The sequence below is a fragment of the Malania oleifera genome, chromosome 7, assembly GCF_029873635.1.
Source record: "Malania oleifera isolate guangnan ecotype guangnan chromosome 7, ASM2987363v1, whole genome shotgun sequence".
Classification (NCBI taxonomy): Eukaryota; Viridiplantae; Streptophyta; class Magnoliopsida; order Santalales; family Ximeniaceae; genus Malania; species Malania oleifera.
Window position 1 is genome coordinate 99,179,716 of NC_080423.1, and position 22,022 is coordinate 99,201,737.

General features: G+C 35.1%; 1 protein-coding gene across 5 annotated transcripts; it reads right to left on the reverse strand.

Moving 5' to 3' along the window:
- Window positions 1–9,606: 9,606 nt before the first annotated feature.
- LOC131159312 (pentatricopeptide repeat-containing protein DOT4, chloroplastic-like) lies at window positions 9,607–21,538 on the reverse strand. 5 transcript variants are annotated; one of them, XM_058114102.1, is made up of 4 exons: window positions 21,305–21,538; window positions 21,171–21,197; window positions 20,997–21,072; window positions 9,607–11,989 (listed from the first exon to the last, which is right to left on the reverse strand). In XM_058114102.1, exon 4 carries the CDS (start codon window positions 11,898–11,900, stop codon window positions 9,882–9,884), a length of 2,019 nt encoding a protein of 672 aa, XP_057970085.1. In that variant the 5' UTR covers window positions 11,901–11,989; window positions 20,997–21,072; window positions 21,171–21,197; window positions 21,305–21,538; the 3' UTR covers window positions 9,607–9,881. The 5 variants fall into 5 exon arrangements, with proteins under 5 accessions (XP_057970085.1, XP_057970087.1, XP_057970086.1 ...); XM_058114104.1 differs by having other exon boundaries at window positions 9,607–11,918; window positions 21,305–21,532; XM_058114103.1 differs by having other exon boundaries at window positions 9,607–11,985; window positions 21,305–21,532.
- Window positions 21,539–22,022: the final 484 nt, after the last annotated feature.

Genomic DNA, 22,022 nt, shown 5'->3' on the forward strand with positions numbered 1-22,022 from the left:
AATATTAATCATCTCCAAGTTGCTAATAAGATCATCAAAGCTCTGTCGTCCCAACTCTGTAGTGAGAATATCTGCAGTTTGTTCCTTGGTTGGTACATAAGTCATACATATAATTCCTTCTTCAATTTTCTCTTTAATGAAGTGTCTGTCTACTTCCACATGTTTAGTCCTATCATGTTGAAATGGATTGAGATAAATGTTGATAGCTGCATTATTGTCACTGTAGAGTTTGATAGGAAAGTTCACTGGGACCTGTAATTCCTCCAAGAGTTTTCGTAACCATAATCTTTCACATATCCCTTGAGTGACTGCTCTGAATTCAGAGTCAACACTACTACGAGCCACCACATTCTGTTTTTTGCTTCTCCAAGTTACTAGGTTTCCCCAGACGAATGTACAATAACCTGTGGTGGACCTTCTATCTTCTACTGATCCTGCCCAATTTGCATCTGTCAAGATCTCTACTTCCTTACTTTCACATTTCTTAAAGAAGAGTCCTCTTCCCGGGGATCCCTTGAGATATCTAAGGATCTTGTATACAGCATCTATGTAACGACCCGAATAAAATGGAAATTAAATAATGAAAGAAAAGGGATATGGAACCTGGAAACAGAAGGAAGCCGTCGACTTCGTCGATGAAGGCTTTGAAGATTTCGTCGACGAACACAGAGCTTCGTCGACGAGACAATATCGAGAAAGGTTCTGAGGCAGCCTGAATTTCGTCGACGAACACAGGGCCTCGTCGACAAAATTTGTGAAGGACTCATCAACGAAGGTCGGGCTCATCGACGAAATCCTGTTTTATAAGAGGGAAAAATCCGGGAGAAATATCATTTTTTTCAAAACCTCTCTCTCTCTCTCTCTCTCTCTACGGTTCTCTCTCCCTTCTCTCTATGTTTTTGGCCCCACCAGTCGTCAGATTAACGATCTGAGGCTACCACGACGCTCCTGGCGAAGTTCCTTGCGAGTTTACCAGAGCGGATCGTCAGGAAAACGGAGTTGGGAATCATCCCAGAGTTGAGGTAAGGCTTTTTAAGCCATATTTGGTCTTGCACTAGTTATAAGAAATGTTGTGCGCATAAAAATACTGAAGTTTAATACTGGGGGTTTTCAGTTTCGAACTATTGGTCAGGAAACCCCTCAGGTGTTAAACTTGAATGCTTTTGGGTGAAAACTTTCTATCTAATATTTGGATTTTTGGCAGTTGAGGAAAATATTGTACGCTTTGAAATACTGAACTTTAATTCTGAAATTTTTCATTTTCAGAGTGTTGAGTTAGGAACCCTGCGGGTGCGGGGCAATTTTATTAGGGGCTTTCCAGAGATCAGGTAAGGGGATAAACTAGGCTAGTATTGTTTTGGAAAATGTTTATATATATATATATAGTTATCATTTGATTTATGGAAAATGCATACGATTATGTATATATGTCTTATATTTGCAAAACACTGTGAAAATGATCGTATGTTGAATATGTGGAAAATCTACTGTGTGGCATGAGTAAAAATGTTGTGAAATGTTATTTTCTGGGAATGTGGGTGAGATGGATTTTTATGATGGAAAAATCGACGTACGGGTCGAGATGTTTTCATATATATATATGGATGTGAATTGCCAGCGTATGGGTCGTGTTATGTGATTTGCCGGCGTACAGGCCGTGCTATGTGACTGTGATTGCCGATGTACAGGCCGTGCTATGAGATATGATCTGCTAGAGTACGGGCTGTGCTATGTGTAGCTGGCGTACGGGCCGAGCTATGATAAAATGTGTAATACCGGCGTACAGGCCGATGATTTTCATGATACACGTATATATGTGAAATGATATGATTGATGTGAAAATAAATGATATGAGATATTTATGTATGACGGTTTCATTATATGTATATGATATCAGAATCTGGTTGGCTTGGTTTAGGCTAGCACTTGCACGGTACCGTTGCTATGTGTCCATGGTTCTCGTGATCATGATATCTGTGTTAACGTCGCTGTGCGGAGTGGTGTGAGATTGGATGGTCAATGTGGTTATGTTTAAGGAGTGTGCTGTTATCGCCCCTGGTGTACGGACCAGTCTGGGTAGACCCATCGGACCTACAGACTAGACTATTGACTTAGCAGTGGTCGGCCACCATTGTCAGGTCCTGCCTTCGGGCCACACAACCCAGTCATGTGGGGGTAATACATGACAACAGCCAGCTAACCTACCAGAGATTGTTTTATGTTATTATTATGATATGAGATGAGATATTATGTGATGAAAATGCAGTAAGTTCTGTTATGTTTTGAAATACATATGTTTTCCCAAATTTGATAAATAGTATTGAATATGTTATATATGATATATGTAGAACACGGATACTCATGTTGCCATACACTAGTATTAGTTTATTTCCCTTACTGAGAGGTGTCTCACCCCTAAATTTCATAAATTTTTTAGGAGCCGCACATAGGAGAGCGGGAAAAGCCCCGCTGACATAGTGTAGATTATCTGCCCTTTTTGAAGGGTAAGCTTTTGGTAGGGGTAGTACGTTTTTGTGGGAATTGTCCCTAGATTCATTTTTGGGATGTATATGATGAGAGATAGTGTTTGTAGTACTCTGGTATGTGTTATGCACATTATGATGAGATGTATATGATTTTATACTTTCTGCTGCGTTGGCTTCTACTGTATGTTTTGTTATATCCCTGGTACCCACGGGTCCAGGTGGATGGTGACCTACTGAGTTGTGATGTTTGATGTTGATATTATTAATATATATATATATATATATATGAGAAAAATGAGCGGGTCGCGACAATCTAAGTGAATTTATTTTGGTGAATTCATGTGTTGACTTACTACACTGACTACAAAAGCAATATCTGGTCTAGTATGTAATAGGTAGATTAGCTTGCCAACCATTCTTTGATACATCTCCTTTTCTATTGGTTTTTCATAGTCTTCAACCCTTTTTACTGTCTCCATCGAGGTTTTGCTGGGTTTGCATCCCAGCATGCTAATTTCAACTAGGAGGTTAGTAACATACTTTCGCTGAGAAACACTAATTCCCTTTTTCGTTCTTGCCACTTCCTTGCCCAAAAAATACTGCATCTGTCCCAAGTCTTTAACTTCAAATTCAACAGCCAGAACCATCTTCAATCTCTCCATTTCTACAGTATCATCACTAGTAAGGATTATATCATCAACATACACTATTAGAATTGTTCTCTTACCTCCTTCAGACTGTTGGAAGAACAATGTATGGTCTGATTGCCCTTGTCGATAACCTTGATTCTTTCGTACTTTTGCGAATCTGTCAAACCACGCTCTAGGAGATTGTTTGAGGCCATATAAGGATTTCTTGAGTTTACACACTCTGTTTTCTTCACCTGTTTCACTGAATCCGGGTGGTATAGTCATGTATACTTCCTCTTCTAATTCTCCATTTAAGAAAGCATTTTTAATATCAAGTTGTTGTAGTGGCTAATCTAAATTGGCTGCCAAGGACAAGAGAACCTGAACTGTATTTAAGTTTACCACTAGTGCAAAAGTTTCAATATAGTCAATGTCGTAAGTCTGTGTAAAACCTTTTGCAACAAGTCTGGCTTTATATCTTTCAATTGTTCCATCAGATTTATATTTCACTGTGAATACCCATTTACAACCCACTGGCTTCTTCCCTTTCGATAGATTTGTCAACTTCCAAGTTCCATTTTTTTTCTAGGGCTCGCATTTCTTCCATGACTACCTCTCTCCATTTCGATATTTCTAGAGCTTCCTGAATGTTCTTTGGCATTTTCATCCTGTCAAGGTTAGAGACAAACGTACGATATCCTGTAGACAAACTTTTATTAGACATGTATTTAAACCAAGGGTATTGAGTACATGATCTGGTTTGTTTTCTGATTGCAATAAGTAAATTGATATCATCAGGTGCAAGATTATCAGAGGAAGACTTAATTACTAGATCGGGATTGGGCATGGGTTCATGGTTATTCGGAGCCATCACTGGTTCCAACGCTCTTGGTGCCTCAGGTATGAGATTCTCCATATCCTTTGTTTTCAGCTTTCTTGAGTAAACAAGTATGTCTGCGTTGTTTTGCTCTCATGTATCTCCCCTTGAGGGTAAGTGTTCTATTGTGTTTAGAAAGTCAAGAAGTAATGCAATGGAAGGCTCGATAGATGGATCATAGAATGGAGTAACTAGAAAGAATGGCGCAAATTCAGTAGTAAAAAGGTCAAAGAACCGATCTTCACTCCATTTCTCCCCCTAAAAAGAGGGTTTTGGGAAATAAGGAGTGGTTTCAAAGAAAGTGACATCAAGACTAACGAACAATCATTTTGAGACCGGATCATAGCATTTGTAGCCTTTCTGGGTAGGCGAATAACCAAGGAAGACACATTTAATGGCACGAGGATCCAATTTATCTCGATGGTGTGCATGAACATGAACAAAAGCAGTACAACCAAAGATTTTCAGCGGGCGACTGGAGGGGAGTCGAGAGGTAGAAAAGTGTTCCTAGAATTTTTGAAGAGGAGTGGCAAATGAAAGTGCTCGACTCAGCTTTCGACTAATGAGATGTGTAGCTGTTAAGATGGCATCACCCTAAAAATAATTTTTCATGTTGGTAGTAAACATTAATGCCCGGGCTACTTCAAGTATATGTCTATTTTTTCATTCAGCAACCCCATTTTGTTGAGGGGTATCCACACAAGAACTTTGATGAACAATCCCATTATCTTGAAGATAAGTCCCCAGGATAGTATTAAAATATTCTGTACCATTATTAGTACCTAAAATCTGAATATGAGTCTGGAACTGTGTATGAATCATGGAATGGAAACTGATGAAAATGGAGTAGTTTCAGTTTTGTCTTTCAGTAAGTGGACCCAACAAAGATGAGTATGGTCATCAATAAAGGTAACAAACCATTTTGTATTGGTGCGATTGAGGGAACATGAGGGACCCCATACATCACTGTGAAACATAGTAAATGGGTGAGATGGTTTGTATATGGATGATGGAAAAGAAGTACGACGATGTTTGGCAAGCTCACACACTTCACATTGAAACTCAGAAGCCATTTTATTTGAACAAATGGAAGAAAACAAACGTTTTAAATATTGAAAATTGGGATGACCCATCCGTGAATGCCATAACAAAAGTTCATTATTTCTAGAAGTAGATGCAGAATCACAAATTGCAGTATTACATAGTTCACTCAAACTTGCCTCCTTAAAGTAGTAGAGTCCCTCATACGCTTTAGCAGTGTCAATCGTCTTCCCCGATGATAGGTCCTGAAAAACACAATGAGAGGAAACAAATTTAGCAGAACAATTTGAGTCTTTGGTTAACTGACTGATGGATAACAGGTTGCAAGATAACTTGGGGACATGTAGGACAAATTGTAAGTTAAAGAATCAGATATGCGAATACTTCCTTTTCCAGCAACTGGTGTGAGAGAGCCATCTGCAATTTTTACACTCAAATTCCCGGCATATGGTGAGTAAGATGAAAAACATTGATAAGACCCAGTCATATGATCGGATGCACCCGAATCAATTATCCATGGAGATTTGTAGCAGAATGTAGTATTTAAAGCTGATAGATAATTACCTCGGTGAACCAGGGAACTAGAGGAAGACTGATCCGATGTTTGAATTGACGAAATCATCTTATATATCTGATCCAACTGTTCAGGATTGAATGCACTACTAGGAGAGGTATTGGTGTTTTCTCCTTGTAATCTTTCAGTTGATCCGTTAGTGCTGGCCTGGTACCCACGATTTTTTTGGTATTGTCTCGGTTTCTAATCTTCCGGTTTTCCATGAATCTCCCAACAAGTATTTTTTTTAAATGACCTGTTTTTCAGCAATGTTCGCACCATAATTTACCTTTTTGTGGTCATTAACTAGGTCCCCCTGGGCCTTTCGAAACAAGAGCTGAAACATCCGGCCCAGCGTGTCCAGCGTGTCCAGCGTGCCCATCTAATTTTTGGGCAGATACGGGTACGGGGATGTCTAGCCCAGCAGGTTCATTTTAAGGCCTTAGCATCACACGCCTCCTATTCTCCTTCCTCCTGACCTTTACGAAGACCTCTCGGGTTGAAGGAAGAGGTTGCCGACCGAGGATCCGTCCCCTCACGTCGTCGAGCTCTCGATTCAGGCCAACAAGGAACTCAAAGACCCTCTCGTTTTCGAGCCTCCTTCAGTATCGTGTGCTGTCACCGGAGTACTCCCACTCCTCGTCGATGCTCAGATCGAGCTCCTGCCAGAGATGAGTCATCTCAATGAAATACTCAGTAACGCCTCTCTCACCTTGCCTCATCTGCCACAATCAGGTCTTGATTTCGAAGATTTGCGAGTAGCTTTCGATGTCGGAGTATGTCTCACATACGGCTTCCCAGACTTCCTTCGCCATTGGCAAGAACAAGTAGACTTTTCCAATTGATGGCTGCATCAAGTTGACGAGCCAAGTTGTGACTATGGAGTTTTCGGACCTCCATCTTTGCAAGGCTATAGCGTCGGTAGGGTCTGGTGTTCTCCGCTCACGGGTAAGATAACCTAGCTTACCTTTTCCCTCAATCACCAATTTCATGGATTGAGCCCATTCACGGAAATTTTTTCCGTTTAATTTTTCCAATGAGAGTGGAAAGGTTGTGTTATCCAACCCATTCGAACCCCCAACGGATGTGACCTCTGAGTCACCGTTGATATTTGCAGAAGAGGTAGAGCCTTTACTGTTGACGGTGTTGTTGGCCATTGTTTAGTTAAGGTTAAGAAAACCTAGCTCTGATACCATGAAAGAAGAAGCTATTGAATATTTTCTACATATCTTTGTTCATATGTATATCCCAATATATAATATGATTATCTATTCTAAACAAGGAAACAATTTCCTTACTGAATAATATCAAATCCCCCATATTTACCCACTTCCCTAATTTGTATATTATTTACAATGATACTCGAGATTGGAATTTTAACACTCACCGATCAGTTACTACTTTTCTTCATCTTTTATGCAAGATGGAGATGTTAAATCTTCATTCACCATCTCCATCTTGAGAGAGCGTATTAGCATATGTTGTATTCTTAAATTATTAGTTTAGAGTTGTTAATTCAATTGTTAGCTCATTACATGTACTAGTATAAATACTGTCACTTGTACAACTTTTCATTATTCCAAAATATACATTTTATTTATTTAACCCTAACTACATAATTTCAAATGGGCAAGCAAGTTTTCAAATTTTTAAACTTCAGCCGACAATAATTTTTCACAATCAATAAATAAATGATAGTCCCCCTAACCATTGAAAAATGGTACACTGAATGGAATGGATGAAGATATAGTGAATATGTAAATTTTTAAAAATCAATTCCATTTAATTCTTACATGCTAAATAAATATTTTTTTTCAAACAAAATAAAGGTGCCAACATTCCCTAAGTTAAATGTGTTTATCCCGGATGGGTTAATCTCTCCAACTTATTATGGATGTGTTTTGTTTTGAAGGTTGTTGTTTCTTATTTGAGTATGTTAGACATTTGATAGCATAAATGTACGTAAATATAATCTTGACCATTAATAAACATAAATGTTTTTTATAAAGTTTTGGTAATTTAGGTTGTTGATATGCTAAAAGAATCTAGGAGTTCTAGAAGTGAAATATTGAGAAAAGCTCTAAATTTTATTTTCACAATCATGTTGAGTTATGGTTTATATTTAAATGGGTTATTCACTTGAAGTTTATTACAAATGAGAGGATTTAGGGACTCGCGGCTCAAAAGGGTTATTCACTTGAAACCTGTTAAAAACTAATACTTGAAACTTCTATACATGAAACTTCTTCGCCTACTTAAATCAGCTCGGCGAGGGTATGTTGGGGGGTTCATCCCCGCAATATGGTGTTATATGTTTGAGTTAAAGCAATGTAATTATATTAGCATATGAGATATTTTAGAAATGTTTATATGGAGATATATATACATATTGTAACCAAAGATTGAAACCCTAAAGACAGTTTTCCTTTGATGATAGGACAAATTGTACAAATGCTCCATAAATATAGGCACATTATCGAATCACGTAAGTTCATTATTTTTTTTCTCTCATTTAATTTTTTTTTCTATTTTCATAATTATTGTGTATGTGTGCATAACCTTGGAGCGTGATTTCGTGACAAAGCACAATCGCTATTAACCACAGAAACTATAAGTGCAACTACAACATCAACTATCAACAACGCAATCGCCAATAACAAATAGTTCATTAACCCCTTTGGAAGATCAACTGTTCTACATAATGACAAGCAAATAGTTGAAATCCTAGTCACAAGCTACTACCTCTAATAATTGCATACCAAAGTATTTGGAATCCTATTTAATTGAATGAAACCTAAGATAGTTTCCCTTTGATTATAGGAAAAATTAGACATAGACACATTGTTGAATCACATAAATTCATTATTCTTCTTTTTCTCTTTTAACTTTTTTTACTTTTTCATAATTATTGTGTATGTGTGCATAACCTTGGGCATGATTTAGCGACAAATCACAATCGCTATTAAGCATCAACTATCAACAGCACAATCGCCAATAAAAAATAGTTCATTAGCCCCTTTGGAAGATCAACTGTTCTACGTAATGACAAGCAAATAGTTAAAATCCCATTTGATTAGATAGTCATCTTTTTATCAAATTTTGAATAAAAAGAAGATTATCAAATTTGACCCCAATAATTGATAAAACTTATATTTTGAAGTTTAAAGTTTGAGAATTAATTTACAAATTAAGAAACTTAATAAAGTCTGCAAAGGCTCATTGAACATACCAATATGTTCTCCAAATTTCTTCATGACAAACTAAAGGTTTAAATTCTTTTAAAAAATAAATAAAAGCACTTAAACAAGCTAGGCAAATTATATAATCAAATTAAAGTCCAATTTAATAAATATTGATACACTCATTCAAGCCCACACATGTAATTTCCCAGCATGCCAACAAGCTCAATTAATAAAGCAACCAATTAATTTTACTAAGGCTTTGCTATTTTTCAAGTTTCGTGCCTTGGATTAAAAGTTTTACTTGAAGAAAATAAAATAAAATAAAGAGAAAATTTATTTTTCCTTACATTTTAAATTCATTTTTCCTAACATTTTCTTACTTTATTAAATACTATTATGACTAAAAGTTAAGAAAAAATTAAATATTAATGATGTGTAAAAACAAATTTTAGTTCATAATTTTAGTATTTTTTTTATGTTCTTTTTACTTTTCTTGATAACCAAATATAAAAATATGAATTTTTGATATTTTCTTTTACTTCGTTTTAAATTTTTTGAGTTCCAAACAACACCTTACCAAATAAGTGAGTTGAGAAACTCTTAGTAAGAGGAAAAGACAAAGCCATTAATAGGCTTTACCAAATATGTCCAGTTGATTTATGTTTAGCTTTCGAAATAAAATGAAACATAAATAATATGAAATGAAAAATTATATAAAAATTGAGTGATAATTCAATTTCATTTAATTCGAATTGATTACGAATCATAAAAAATTGCTCTCTACTCTTTTAACCATTTCCGTTCAGGAAAATCAAGTTGTACTGCAGCGCAATGAAGGTTTTTCGAATAACTGTGTCCTGTTTCTCAAGTGTAATTTCCATGGTGAAAGTTGGTTTTCCAGCCTCTTACCCAACTGTACATTGATATTTTTTACACATAATAAATACCCCTTCGCTGCGACACAAATGTAATGATCTTACAAAAATTTTTTTTTTTTTGGTCTCCTAACTCACGACTTGGTTGGGACTTCAGCGTCCCCTGTTTCTACTTTCTGCTTCTTGAAACAAAAGACTTCAAAACTGGGAATCTGGGATTCAAGACATGAAACAAAAATCACCAGATATCCCTGCATGAACAAGACCCATCTTTAAAATGGTGAAAACAGTTTGGGTCCTTTATGATGATTTCTCGTCCTACCATCTTAGAAATAACCTTTGCAGAATCATGGCAGCTGTGGCACACCCGTAGGTTCTTGGTTAAACGAATTGTTGCCTCTTCTTGCGTACTGATCAGACCAAACGACAAGGCCAGCATCTCACTGTGTCCAATTGGAATGCACTCTCGCTCGTCCTCTACGTCGTGGAAACTGAAGTCTGAATAAACCTTCTGCTTGTTCTCTTCATCGTCCATTCTTCTCATCAAACACTGTAACTCCCAATATATTCTCTCTGATCTTGGGTGGGATAAGTCCCCTGTTCCAAACACATGAACTTTGTTTTTCAACTCTATCCAACTACAACCTTTCTTTGGGTTCAAACCCATGTCTCTAATCATTCTTCTCACTTTATCCACCATGTCCAATCTTCCACTTTCAGCATACCAGTTCGACAGTGAAACATAGTTTTCAGCATTAAGCGGTTCCAAATCACAGAGCTGATCTATGACTTGCTTTCCCATTCTAGTATGCCGGTGGATTCTGCACCCATGCAGCATTGCTCTTAAAATATCCGGATTCCTTTCAATCTGCCGTTCCTTGATAAATATTTTTGCCTCATCAAAAAGCCCAGCACGAGCTAGTAGAGAAACCATTAAAACAGAGTGTACAACCAGAGGTGCTCTAATGCAGTTGAAGTAGAACTTTCCCTCCTCAACCATGCATGCTGTACTACAAGCATGAAGCACAGCAGCATAGATGGTTTGGTCCATTTCATCGCCCAAGTTCTTCTCCACCTCGCGGAACAAATCAACTCCAAGCTCTCCCTGTCCATGAAGGCTATAGCCCAATATCATCACAGTCAATGAAACAACATCTCTATTTTTCATCCCTTTAAAAATCTTTGCAGCATACTCAATGAATCCTGACTTCACGTACATGTCCATAACAGCATTCTGAACTGCAAGATTCAAGTCAATTCCATTTCTAAGAAGATAACCATGAATTTCTTTGCCATTCTTGTGAGCTGCTACTCTTGCACAAGCTGGAAGAATGCTCGATACGGTGAGAGAATCAGGTTTTAGCCCTTCCGCAATCATCTGCCGACATAACTTAAGACCCTCATTGAACCCTCCATTCTTCACGTATGCCTGGACCATTGCTGTCCATGAAATGGTATCTTTCAAGGGCATTTTGTCAAAAAATGCTCGAGCATGTTGGATACTTCCACAGTCCGCATACATTTTCAAAAGTGAATTACTCACTAAAGGATCAAATTCTAATCCACACTTCTTGGCAATCTTGTGAACCCTTATTCCTTCTTGCAGTGATTTTGACAGGCAACAGGCACCAATTGCAGTTGTCAATGCCACTGGATCTAGCTTAGCTCCTGATTCCACCAATTGATTAAACACATGAATAGCCGAAGTGGGTTTCTCCTCCAATATGTACAACTTAGCTATCAAAGTCCAAGAAACTAGATTATTCCCGCCTGGTGAATTACAAAGCAACCATTTTGCAGTGTTCGCACTATCAAGGATTCCATACATTTCCACGAGGGCTGATATTACGTAGTCGTTGGAGGAGAAACCGAGTTTTAGTGCCTGCCCGTGAACCTGCTTCCCAAAGAATAAGCTGCTACTGGAGAGGCGACAAGCAGTTAAAATGCGGGGAAGAGTGTGCTTGTCAGGACGCACACCGCGACGCAGCATTTGCTGATAAGTCAACAAAGCAAGGAAGGGATTCTTGTCAGCGAGATGGGTCTGGAGGCAATTGTTCCAAGCAAAGGTGTCTGAAAGAGGAATTTCATCAAACATTTGATCGGCCGAAGCCAAGCAAGATTTGTCCACTCTCTGGGCCAGAGTCCTTCGACTGTGAGTTAGGAGACGGAGTGTGGACTTGCATTGGGTTGTACCATCGCCAAATGGGTTCTCAGTTCTGAAGAAACAATGCATATATGGGGATGAAAGGGCCTCCATTTCAGCTCTCCAGTGTTCCTATTTTGATAAGATTCTCTTGTTTGTGTTAATATACTCCTTGAGTATTAACTTCAAATAGTCATTCCTACCTTAAAAAATACCAAGTAAAAAATTAATATCTATGTAAAATATGGAAGTGTGAATATCAAAATATTATCAAATTTATACAGTGTAGATTATTTATCACAAGAGAATCTTATCAAACAAACCCTCTTATTTCTCTTTAATTTTCCTACCTCCCATCCAGTAAATCAGAGTACATCATCTACAAGCTCAAGGAGACAGGGAAGATAAGAGGAAAAATGTACTGCAAATCTGCAATCAATTTAGCAAGCTCATTCGGAACAAAGTCAGAAAGATTGCATTTCCTGATCTATTCAAGAATCACTTGTGACGGTGAAAAATGAAAATACCCATATAATTCTCTCCATATGGAAGATGCAGGATTGGTTCATTTTTCCCAAATAATTTGCAAGTGTACATGAATTGCAATAAATTGATGGCAAGAAACATTTTAAAAGAAATCGTATATCAACCACTGTTCAAAATTAGTTTAATACAAATTCCTTGAAATAATTAAAAGATGAGCTCAAAAGAAAAAGGAACACTGATCATGAAACAGTAAAGAGCCACGTCAAACCATGATTACTACAAAGGAGCATTTGTAAAGGGATAAAGCAAATGCAAAATGAACGATGTTAATAGAGAAAAAGAAAAAAAAAAACAACAACAACAAGCCTTAAGTCCCACTAGGTCGGGTCAGGTACATGAATCCTTTCGTGCCAATTCACTCCCTCTAGAGCATTTTCCTCTATTAGATTAAGGGCTATTAAACCTTTCCTTGCTACCTCATTCCAAATTATTTTAGGCCTAGCCCTATCCCTTTTCATGCCAGAAAAAATAACTCACTCATCCTCACAGGTGCTTTACTAGGCTTGCGTTTCAAATGCTTGGCCTTCTAAACCGCCCTCCCTTATCTTGTTTTCAACCAGTGCTATACCTAAATTATTGCGTATATACTCATTTCTTACTTTATATTTTAATATTAAACCACTCATTCACCTTAACATACACATCTCAGCAACTTTCATTTTTTGTATATGTTGTTTCTTAGTTGCCCAACATTCTGAATCATAAAGCATAGTTGGCCTAGTAGTCGTCTTAAAAAACTTTCCTTTTAATTTTAAAGGTATTCTACAATCAAACAACACATCTAACATACTCCTCCATTTTAACCAACTTTTCTTAATTCTATGTGCTACATCTTCTTCAATTTCCCCGTCATCTTGCATAATAGATCCAAGATATCTAAATCTATCAATGCTATTAATCTCTTGATTATCCAGTTTAGTCTTCTCTCTATGGCTACTCCTTACATTACTGAAATTACATTTCATATATTCTATCTTATTTCTACTTATCCTAAACCCTTTAGACTCTAATATTTTTTGGATATTCCTAGTTAGTTCATCATTACTAAAGTAAAAAGATAAGGACTCAAAGTAAAACCTTGATACACACCAATTGTGATTGGAAACTCTCTAAAATCTCCTCCTGCAGTCCTAACGCTAGTCACTTCGCTATTGTACCTATCCTTATTGACCTCCGTATATCTACTACGAACTCCCTTCTTTTCTAAAACCCACCAAAAAACTTCCCTAGATACTCTATCATAAGCTTTCTCTAGGTCAATAAAAATCATATACAAATCCCAATTCTTGTCCCTAAACTTCTTCTCAAAAGATAAATAGCTTCTATTGTTGATCTCCTAAACATAAACCAAATTGATTTTCTGAAATCTTCATTTCTAATCTTATTCTATGTTCAATTACCCTTTCCCATAATTTCATCATATGACTCCTAATTATAATTCCACGATAGTTATTACAACTTTTAATATCGCTTTTGTTTTTGCACAAACGTACTAACATTCTTTTCCTCCATTCTTCTAACATGTTCTTGATTTTTATAATAGTATTGAATAGATTAGTTAACCTAATAATTCTTTTATCTCCTAAACATTTCCAAACTTTAATTTGTATTTTATCCAATTCTATAGATTTCCCACTCTTCGTATTTTTTAATGTCATCTTAACTTCAAAGACTTTAATTTTGCAAATAAATCTCCTATTTTTAACCTTCTCCTCATTTGCCACTTCCAAGTTCAATATTTCATTTTGGTTTTCATTAAACAACTTATCAAAGTATCTCCGTCGCCTCTCTTTCATATCTTATTCTCTAATTAAGATATTATCATTCTCATCCTTTATACATTTTACATCACCTAAATCTTTACATTTTCTTTCTCTAGCGGTAGCAAATTTATAAATATCTTTTTCTCCTTCTTTTGTATCAAGTTTAGTATATAAAGTATCATAAGCACTATGTTTAGCTTCATTGATAACCTTTTTTACATTTTTTCTCACTTCTATGTGTCTTTCAAGATTTTCTATATTTCTACAATTTTTCCATATTTTATACCAATTTCTTTTTGTCTTAACAGCTTTTTGGACTTCTTGATCCCACCACTAACTTTCTTTAGTACCCAAGTATCTCCCATTGGATTCACCTAAAACCTCATTTGCTATCATTTTGATAGAATTTGCTATTTTATTCCAAACAGTATTTGCATCAACCTTATCCCCTACAGTCCAATAACACTCACTGTTCATTTTATCTTTGAATTTTACTATATTATCTCCCTTCAAGTTCCACCATCTAGTCCTCTTGTGCTGATTTATACTACTTCTTATCTTCCATTTTTTAATATGCATATCTAGTACTAAAACTCTATGTAGTGTAGCCAAATTTTTATCTGGAATAACTTTACAATCCTTGCAAGATAGACGATCCCCATTCTTAGTTAAGAAGAAATTTATTTGACTTTTATTATACCTACTCTTAAAAGCTATTAAGTGTTCTCCTCTTTTTATAAACCAAGTATTCAATATAACCAAATTGAGAGACATGCAAAATCTAAGATTGTATCACCGGCTTCATTTTTATCTCTATATCCATGGCCTCTATGTATCTTCTCCTATATTATCCTTGTCAATGTGACCATTCAAAGCAGCTCCTATGAATGTCTTTTTAGACATTGGTATCCCCTGTAAAATACTATCCATATCTTCCCAAAATTATCTTTTCAGATTTTCTGCTAAACCTATTTGGGGATCATATGCACTAATGGCATTCATCAATCTATCCTGATTTTAATGATCCATCCCCTATTCTTATAACACCTACTACATTATCTTTTATGTCTTTATCTACAATAATACACACCCCGTTTTTATGTTTCTCTTTACAAGTGTACTATAGTTTAAATCCTGATTTTTCAATTTCTTTTTCTCCTACCCATTTCATCTCTCGAAGACAGATTAAGTTAATTTTTATCCCAAACATTATTTCCACTAATTCCATATTTTTTTTCCCATAAGAAGCCCTATATTCCAAATTGCTAATCTCATCTTAGTTTCTTGAGCTACCCTCTTCCTTTTATACTGACCCATTTTACTCCCTTGAACCAAGTGAATTTGGTAAGAACTCATGATAATAAGATCTGATAAAGTTTTATGCTAACTGTCAACTACCTAACACAACCCTACTCCTTTATCCCGGCTTAAGACCAGCTGTGTGTACAAAGAATTTGTGTTACATGGGCAAAGTACACATTTGTGGTTTTTTTTTTTTTTTTTTTTTTTTTGCAAACTTATTTCACATAGACAACTTTCTAAGTCTCACCCTACAACTAATAGAAACCACACACAAAATACGGTGGATTAAAAAAAAATTATAGCGTACAATTTTGGGTGTTAACCAAGCTAGACTAAAATTAAAAACCATGCAATAGTACTTTTTGAAAAAATTTGTATATTCTAATACTTGCAAATGAAAAACACAAAAATGCATATACTAAGCCTACAAATCAAAAACACAAATCTCCACTACTAACCAACTATTGGAAAAAAATTTAATAATTGTAATAAGAAAAAAAATAACAAGAGAGGAGAAGATCTCACTGGTGGCTGAAACTAAAAAAGGTAACGACAACTGCTTAAAAAATACTATCATAAGTACCTTTGATGCAAGAAATTTGATGCTGCTAACAAAAATCAATTCGAATAATATTAAAGCAACAAGGGATTGCAAGAATTCTTCAAACCTAAATTCAATTCAAATCCAAGAAAACTGAAGAAACAAGATTCTTCAACCCATAAATCTTTATTGCTTCTTCGTGATTTTAAGGCTGAAGAAACAAGAATCTTTGGATTTGTTTGAGTCTTTAGGAGAAAAGAAAGGAAAGGAAAGGAAAGGAAAGGAAAAGGAAAGAAAGGAAGTTCAGAAAGCAGATCTGTTTGATTGGTGAGAAACAAAACCAGAAAAGAGAATAGGATACAAGAAAATCTTGTTTCGAAAAATGGAAACTACTGGAATTTTCTGAAAAGCTCAGAAACTGCAGAACTACTTTTTGGTTTTTCTTTTTTTAACAGAAATTTCGGAACAGAGATGATGAGATGAAATGCTCAAAGCGAAGGAGAGATTAATGAAGAGACTGGAAGATGATGAAGAGGAAGAAAGGAGAAAGACAGAACAGAGGAGAAGGGAGGATTGATACAGAACATAATAGTGAAAGAATAGAACAGGGGCAGAACAGAAAACTAGAGAAGAAGAAGAGAAGAAAGAAGTAGCAGCAGCAGAGAGGGAGCGAGAAGTAAAAGAACAGAGGAGAGAAGGAAAGAAGAAGAAGAGAGTTTTTGGTTGGAAAAGACCAGAAAAAGAAACAAAGGTTGAAAATAAAAGAAAGTCTTAAGGTTGCCATGATGGAAGATTCAATAGTAGATTCAATTTCATATGTGAGTCTGCTATGGCATGATCAGGTTGGGCTGTCATGAATGACATAGCTGCCAATAGATTTTAAATATGTAGCTCCAGCCTAGACTGTCCAATAAGAGTCACTGATCATGCAATTGGAAATTCAAATAGAAACAAGTGAATAAGGTCAATAGCTTATTAGCTCACGGCATGTGTTTCCACTGTTCAAGGGCATTGTGGTAAGAATTTTTAAGCCTCAAAAGATAAACACCTTCTTAAATCTGATAATGTTAGGATGCCTCAAAGATCATAATGTTAGGATGCCTCAAAGATCTATGGTTTATTATTTCCCTCAGAATATTCTCATCAATCTGGAGCCAGAAACAGAATTTTTATTAATAACACTATCAACCAAAAGAAATTATAAATAAAATAGTTCTGAGTTTTGTCGATGATACGTAAAATATAGAAAAAGGAACTGATTTAAACTAACTCAATCCCTGGTCTTAACATGATATAACACACGTTCTTTGATGTATAACACAGAATGTGTCAAAAATCCCAAAATGCAATCAAGTATGAAATTGAAGATTTGACTGTCAATAAAGACACTCTTGTTTTCAAAAAATCTGCACATCCAATATAAATTGAAAATAAAAGACTCTTTAATAATGGTCAAGTACCACAACTTCCAAGGACACGACCAATTGATTTCACTTTGTATGCAGGAGCTTTGTGCACTGAGCCATCCTTTTTTTTTTTTTAATATATATAATTATGGAGAAAGGTTGAATAACTTGGGGCCTTGATGGCCCAGAATTCAGCCACTAGTTTAGTGGATTCAGTATGTGAATGTGATGGTGGCTTGGGTTGAAATCCATGTCTATATATAATCATTAGTGCATATTTAAGGAACCTTTGATTGATCATATTTGTTCTTATTCTTATATATGCAGGCATGAAAAAGGAAATTTCGAAGGGAAAGGCAGAATACATAAAAGAAGTAAATAAGATTAAGTATACGAGAAGTATATAGGTCCAGGAAGAGAGCACCTAATACTCATAAACACTGTGACTTATTATGCACATACTAAGTATAATTGCATAGATTTGAAAGATATTATTGGGAATGTTCATATCATAGAAGAAGGACGGGCCATATAATTGCATTGCGTAGATTTAAAAGATATCATTGGGAACGTTCATATCATATAAGAACAAGCCATTGGCAAGTTCTACAAGATTCTGTTCAAAGAGACCTCCAACTTCAGACCAAGACTTCATGATCTGGAAATTGAGGTAATCCATGGAAAGTAAGCTGGTAGGACATGGATCCTATTTTTCGCTTGTTGGAATGGATATGGAAGGTTAAAATTGGAGTTAGAAAATTGAAATAACTCGCCATCAGGAAACAAAAAAAAAATGAACAGAAAACTGAGAATCAAATTAGCTCTTTGATGATTGATTAAAGCCAAACCCTCAGTACCTCTTGTTTCAAGCAATACAGATTTAACAAACATGCTTCATAATATAAGGCATATATTATTTGAGAATGATATAGTAAGTATTGGAAATTTTTATATAAAGGTATGCAAAGAATTATATGAGAATGATAGTGAGTACTGGTTTCAAGAAATATGCTACTATTCAAGTATTAGGATAACACCCAGCAAGGGGGCAAACAGCAAGCATAAAATGAAGCAAAGAGTACTCTTCTTTCTGCAATAACAAACAGTAAGATTACATGAATCAAGCAGAAAAATTTATAGATAATATAAACTTAAAGAAAGCCACTCTCCAACAATTTTTGCAAATTAGATAGGCAACAAGTAAGGAAATAGTTTATCTATTAAACAGAATCAAGCAGGATATCAGAATCAGAAGGCATAAACAAAGAACATTTCTGCCATGTACCTCGGAAACACTCATGTTGCTACACTGCGTTTCCTCTGAATGATTTTTTTGGGTATTTAATTAGTGAATATGGATTCCTGCAATTTCACTCAAGTAGAAACTGTAGCCTCTTGCAAACGCTGAAATACCAATGCTTTTCAATATGATTTTCCTCATTGATATTTCACAGAGTCATGTTGAAGTAGTTCATAAGAACCACAAAGTTCTGAATAAAAATATAAGAGATAACAATTTGGGGAATTTTTTAAAATAAAGAAGCTAATGGTTGTGCATAAATTAGAATAAAATAATCCAAAAATTAAAAAATAAAAACATAAACATGCACACAGCCATAGTCTCCAAACCAGATCTGTCAGAGAGAGAGAGAGAGAGAGACCCAAGGCTCCTTAGTGTCTCGAGATTTCCAGAGTATTGACCTAATTCCCACACACAACCTTGTGCAACTAGGGTTTGTAGAGAAATCTGAAGAATTTGGGTTTGGAGATGCAAAGGGAGTTGTGTGGAGAGAGGGATTTGAGAGGGAATTGGATACTCAAATACATGGGGAGAGAATGATTTTTGAATACATGAATTTGGGTGAATGAAATTCACCGTGAATTTTACTCAAATGCAAATACACACTCTCAAATGTTATCCCAAACAGTGTATTTGAATTTCAACTTCCCAAATTCAAATACACAGCACCAAATTCAAGTTCCCAAACAGACCAAAAACAACATCTCTAATGAGAAATTTGAACTTCTATAGGAGTAAATGTAACACAACTAGATTCTAACGTATATGTAATAAAATGGCACATCTATGTTGTGCACACTCTATTAAAACTTTTGATAAAAGAAAGGTTGAGGAGAATAATAAGAAAACTTAAAAAAAAGTCTCTTCACAAACTCTACAACAAAATACTTATCAAACTAAGAACTCATAAAAATTCAACCAACATCACTAAAAGAGCCACTGCTCTCACCAATATGCTCTTTTGCCTCTTTTCTAGATGCATGATGTTTTTCCTTTTTTAACAACACACTTCACTCATAAATGGATGTCAACTGCAATTTTGGAATTTGTAAGATATTTTCTCTAGCTTTTCTTAACAATGAAAATGACAATAACAACACAAACCAAAGTAATTCTATATCTACTCCCTTTCTACCATTAAGAACAACTCACACCTCCACACACATGCATTATTCGGTATCTTATCTTCTATAGATTTTATGCTGAGTCCATTCCTTTATCTTTTATGTCATGCTTGACTCGCTAAATGGAATGTGATGGGAATGGATTGGAATATAAAATTAGATAGAAAGCATGAAAAATCAAGTGAAAGCACAAAAAATACAAACTCTATTAGATTCCATTTGATTTCACTTCATTCCTATGCATCAATCATATAGTTCGAGTAAAACCATTCATGCATCTTAGCATTCGCTTTTCTATAATTTCTAACTTATGGCTATTTTGTGTCTTAGTTGCCCAACATTGTAATCCACATGCATAATAGGTCTTATAGTTGTCCGAACATTTTTTTAAGAAAACTTTAATGGCATTCTGCAATCACCACAACACACCTAAAGCACTTCTCCATTTTTCCAAACCTATTTTAATTCGATGTATTACATCTTCAATTTTTCCTTCAACTTGCACAGTGGATCCAAGATATCAAAATCACTAGTACATAGTTTCTTAACAAATAACAATTAAATATTTTCTTCATTATTCTTCTTAGAATGATCCAACTTGCATTTGTGTAGTTGGTCTCGCTTCCACTTGTCTTTAAATCCCTAAGTTCTAAAAATTCTCTCCATAAATTCAACCTAAATTCTACTTCACTTCTAGTACCATCAACCAAGATAATATCTAGGCATCTACAAACAACATTCGCCATGAACTTTGCATATACCCATTAGGTTCATCCATAACTAAAGCAAAAATATTATGAATCAAGGCAGGATTTTGTGTATATCTATCGCAATTGGAAATTATTTAGACTATCAACTAATCATTGTGTGCGAGGCTACCTTCTTTTCCCTAAATCTTCTAGTCATAAAAACCAAACTGACCATCATTTCTACAGTTTCTAATCTTAGTCTCTGTCCAATTATCCTCTCCTAGCTGCTTATGTTCATCCTTTCTTTGTTTGTATTTTGGAAAGATATGATGATATGATATTACATTTGAAGCGGACGCATTTCCATTGGTAAAGACAAAGTCTGATAGACAAGCTATAATGACATGTTTTCATTCAGAAAAAGCAATTGAGCAACAATCTAAGCTCATCAAGGCAACATTTTTTAAAACCATGTAATCAAAATAGCTAAGTTCTAATTTCTTTTATTCCTCTCTAACATGAAAAAAGTTTCAACTCACCTTTTAGTATTGCAATAGTTCTTCCAAACACTCCACCTCTAAACACAGTAACGCTTCTTCAGACTCCGTTTTTTTTCTGCAGATAAACAAAGTAAAAGAAAAGTTATGCATGGAGACCGAAATCCCATCAAACCCATCTTCTTATCACATCATAAACAGAGAGAATTCAACTACCTTGAAGCTTCTGGCCCATCGAGATCCCTAAATCAACCAAAGTTCAAATAAAGATTATTAGAAAACTGATAAACCCAAATATTAAAGAAAATTTTAACAAACCAGAAACAGAAATAGAAATCAAAGGATCAGACCTTTAGGTTTCAGGGCCGTCATGATCTTTTCCTTACCAATCTTGCATGATCGAGTAAGTTATAAATTATGTCTCCCCCAAAACATTTCCGCTAGCAATAAGAATTAAACCAATAAGCAGCAAAAATAACTGGGAAAACAAGAGATTTCTACATTGGATGTTGTGATTGGTGAGCAGGATGGAGCAAGCCATGCGAAGATCTAGAAGAAAAAAAAAAGCGGATAAAGTTAAAATTTGGAATATCTGAGCCGAGAACGATAAAAAAAAAAAATTAATAAAAATTAATATATTTTGTAAAAATAAATAATCCATAAAATATGTATATTTTCTATTGTTTTAAATTGTATTAAATCTATTTTTTTTTATTTTCAAAACTTTTATCAAATCAAGATATTCGTAAAAGAAAATTTGGGTTCTTTTATTAAAAAAATTTTAAAATAAGAGCTTGATATTTGAATTGATTGATTTTGATTGTTTATAATTGAATAACTAATTCATATAAGTTATTCTTATGGGGTAATTTTTAATGGTTTTGCGCAATTTTTTAGTCTCCATTTTTAATTTATTTTTGAAATATTTATAAATCAAACTTAAATTTTAATTGGAAATTATTATTATCACTTTGCGATAATTTTCTAACAACTTAAAGAATTAATGATATAAACAAGCATAGAATCTAATGAAAATTTCTTATACTATTTGATAATTTTATTTAATAA

Coding starts and splice junctions, on each gene's coding strand:
- LOC131159312 (XM_058114102.1), bottom strand. CDS start 11,900: ATGGAGGCCCTTTCATCCCCATATATGCATTGTTTCTTCAGAACTGAG.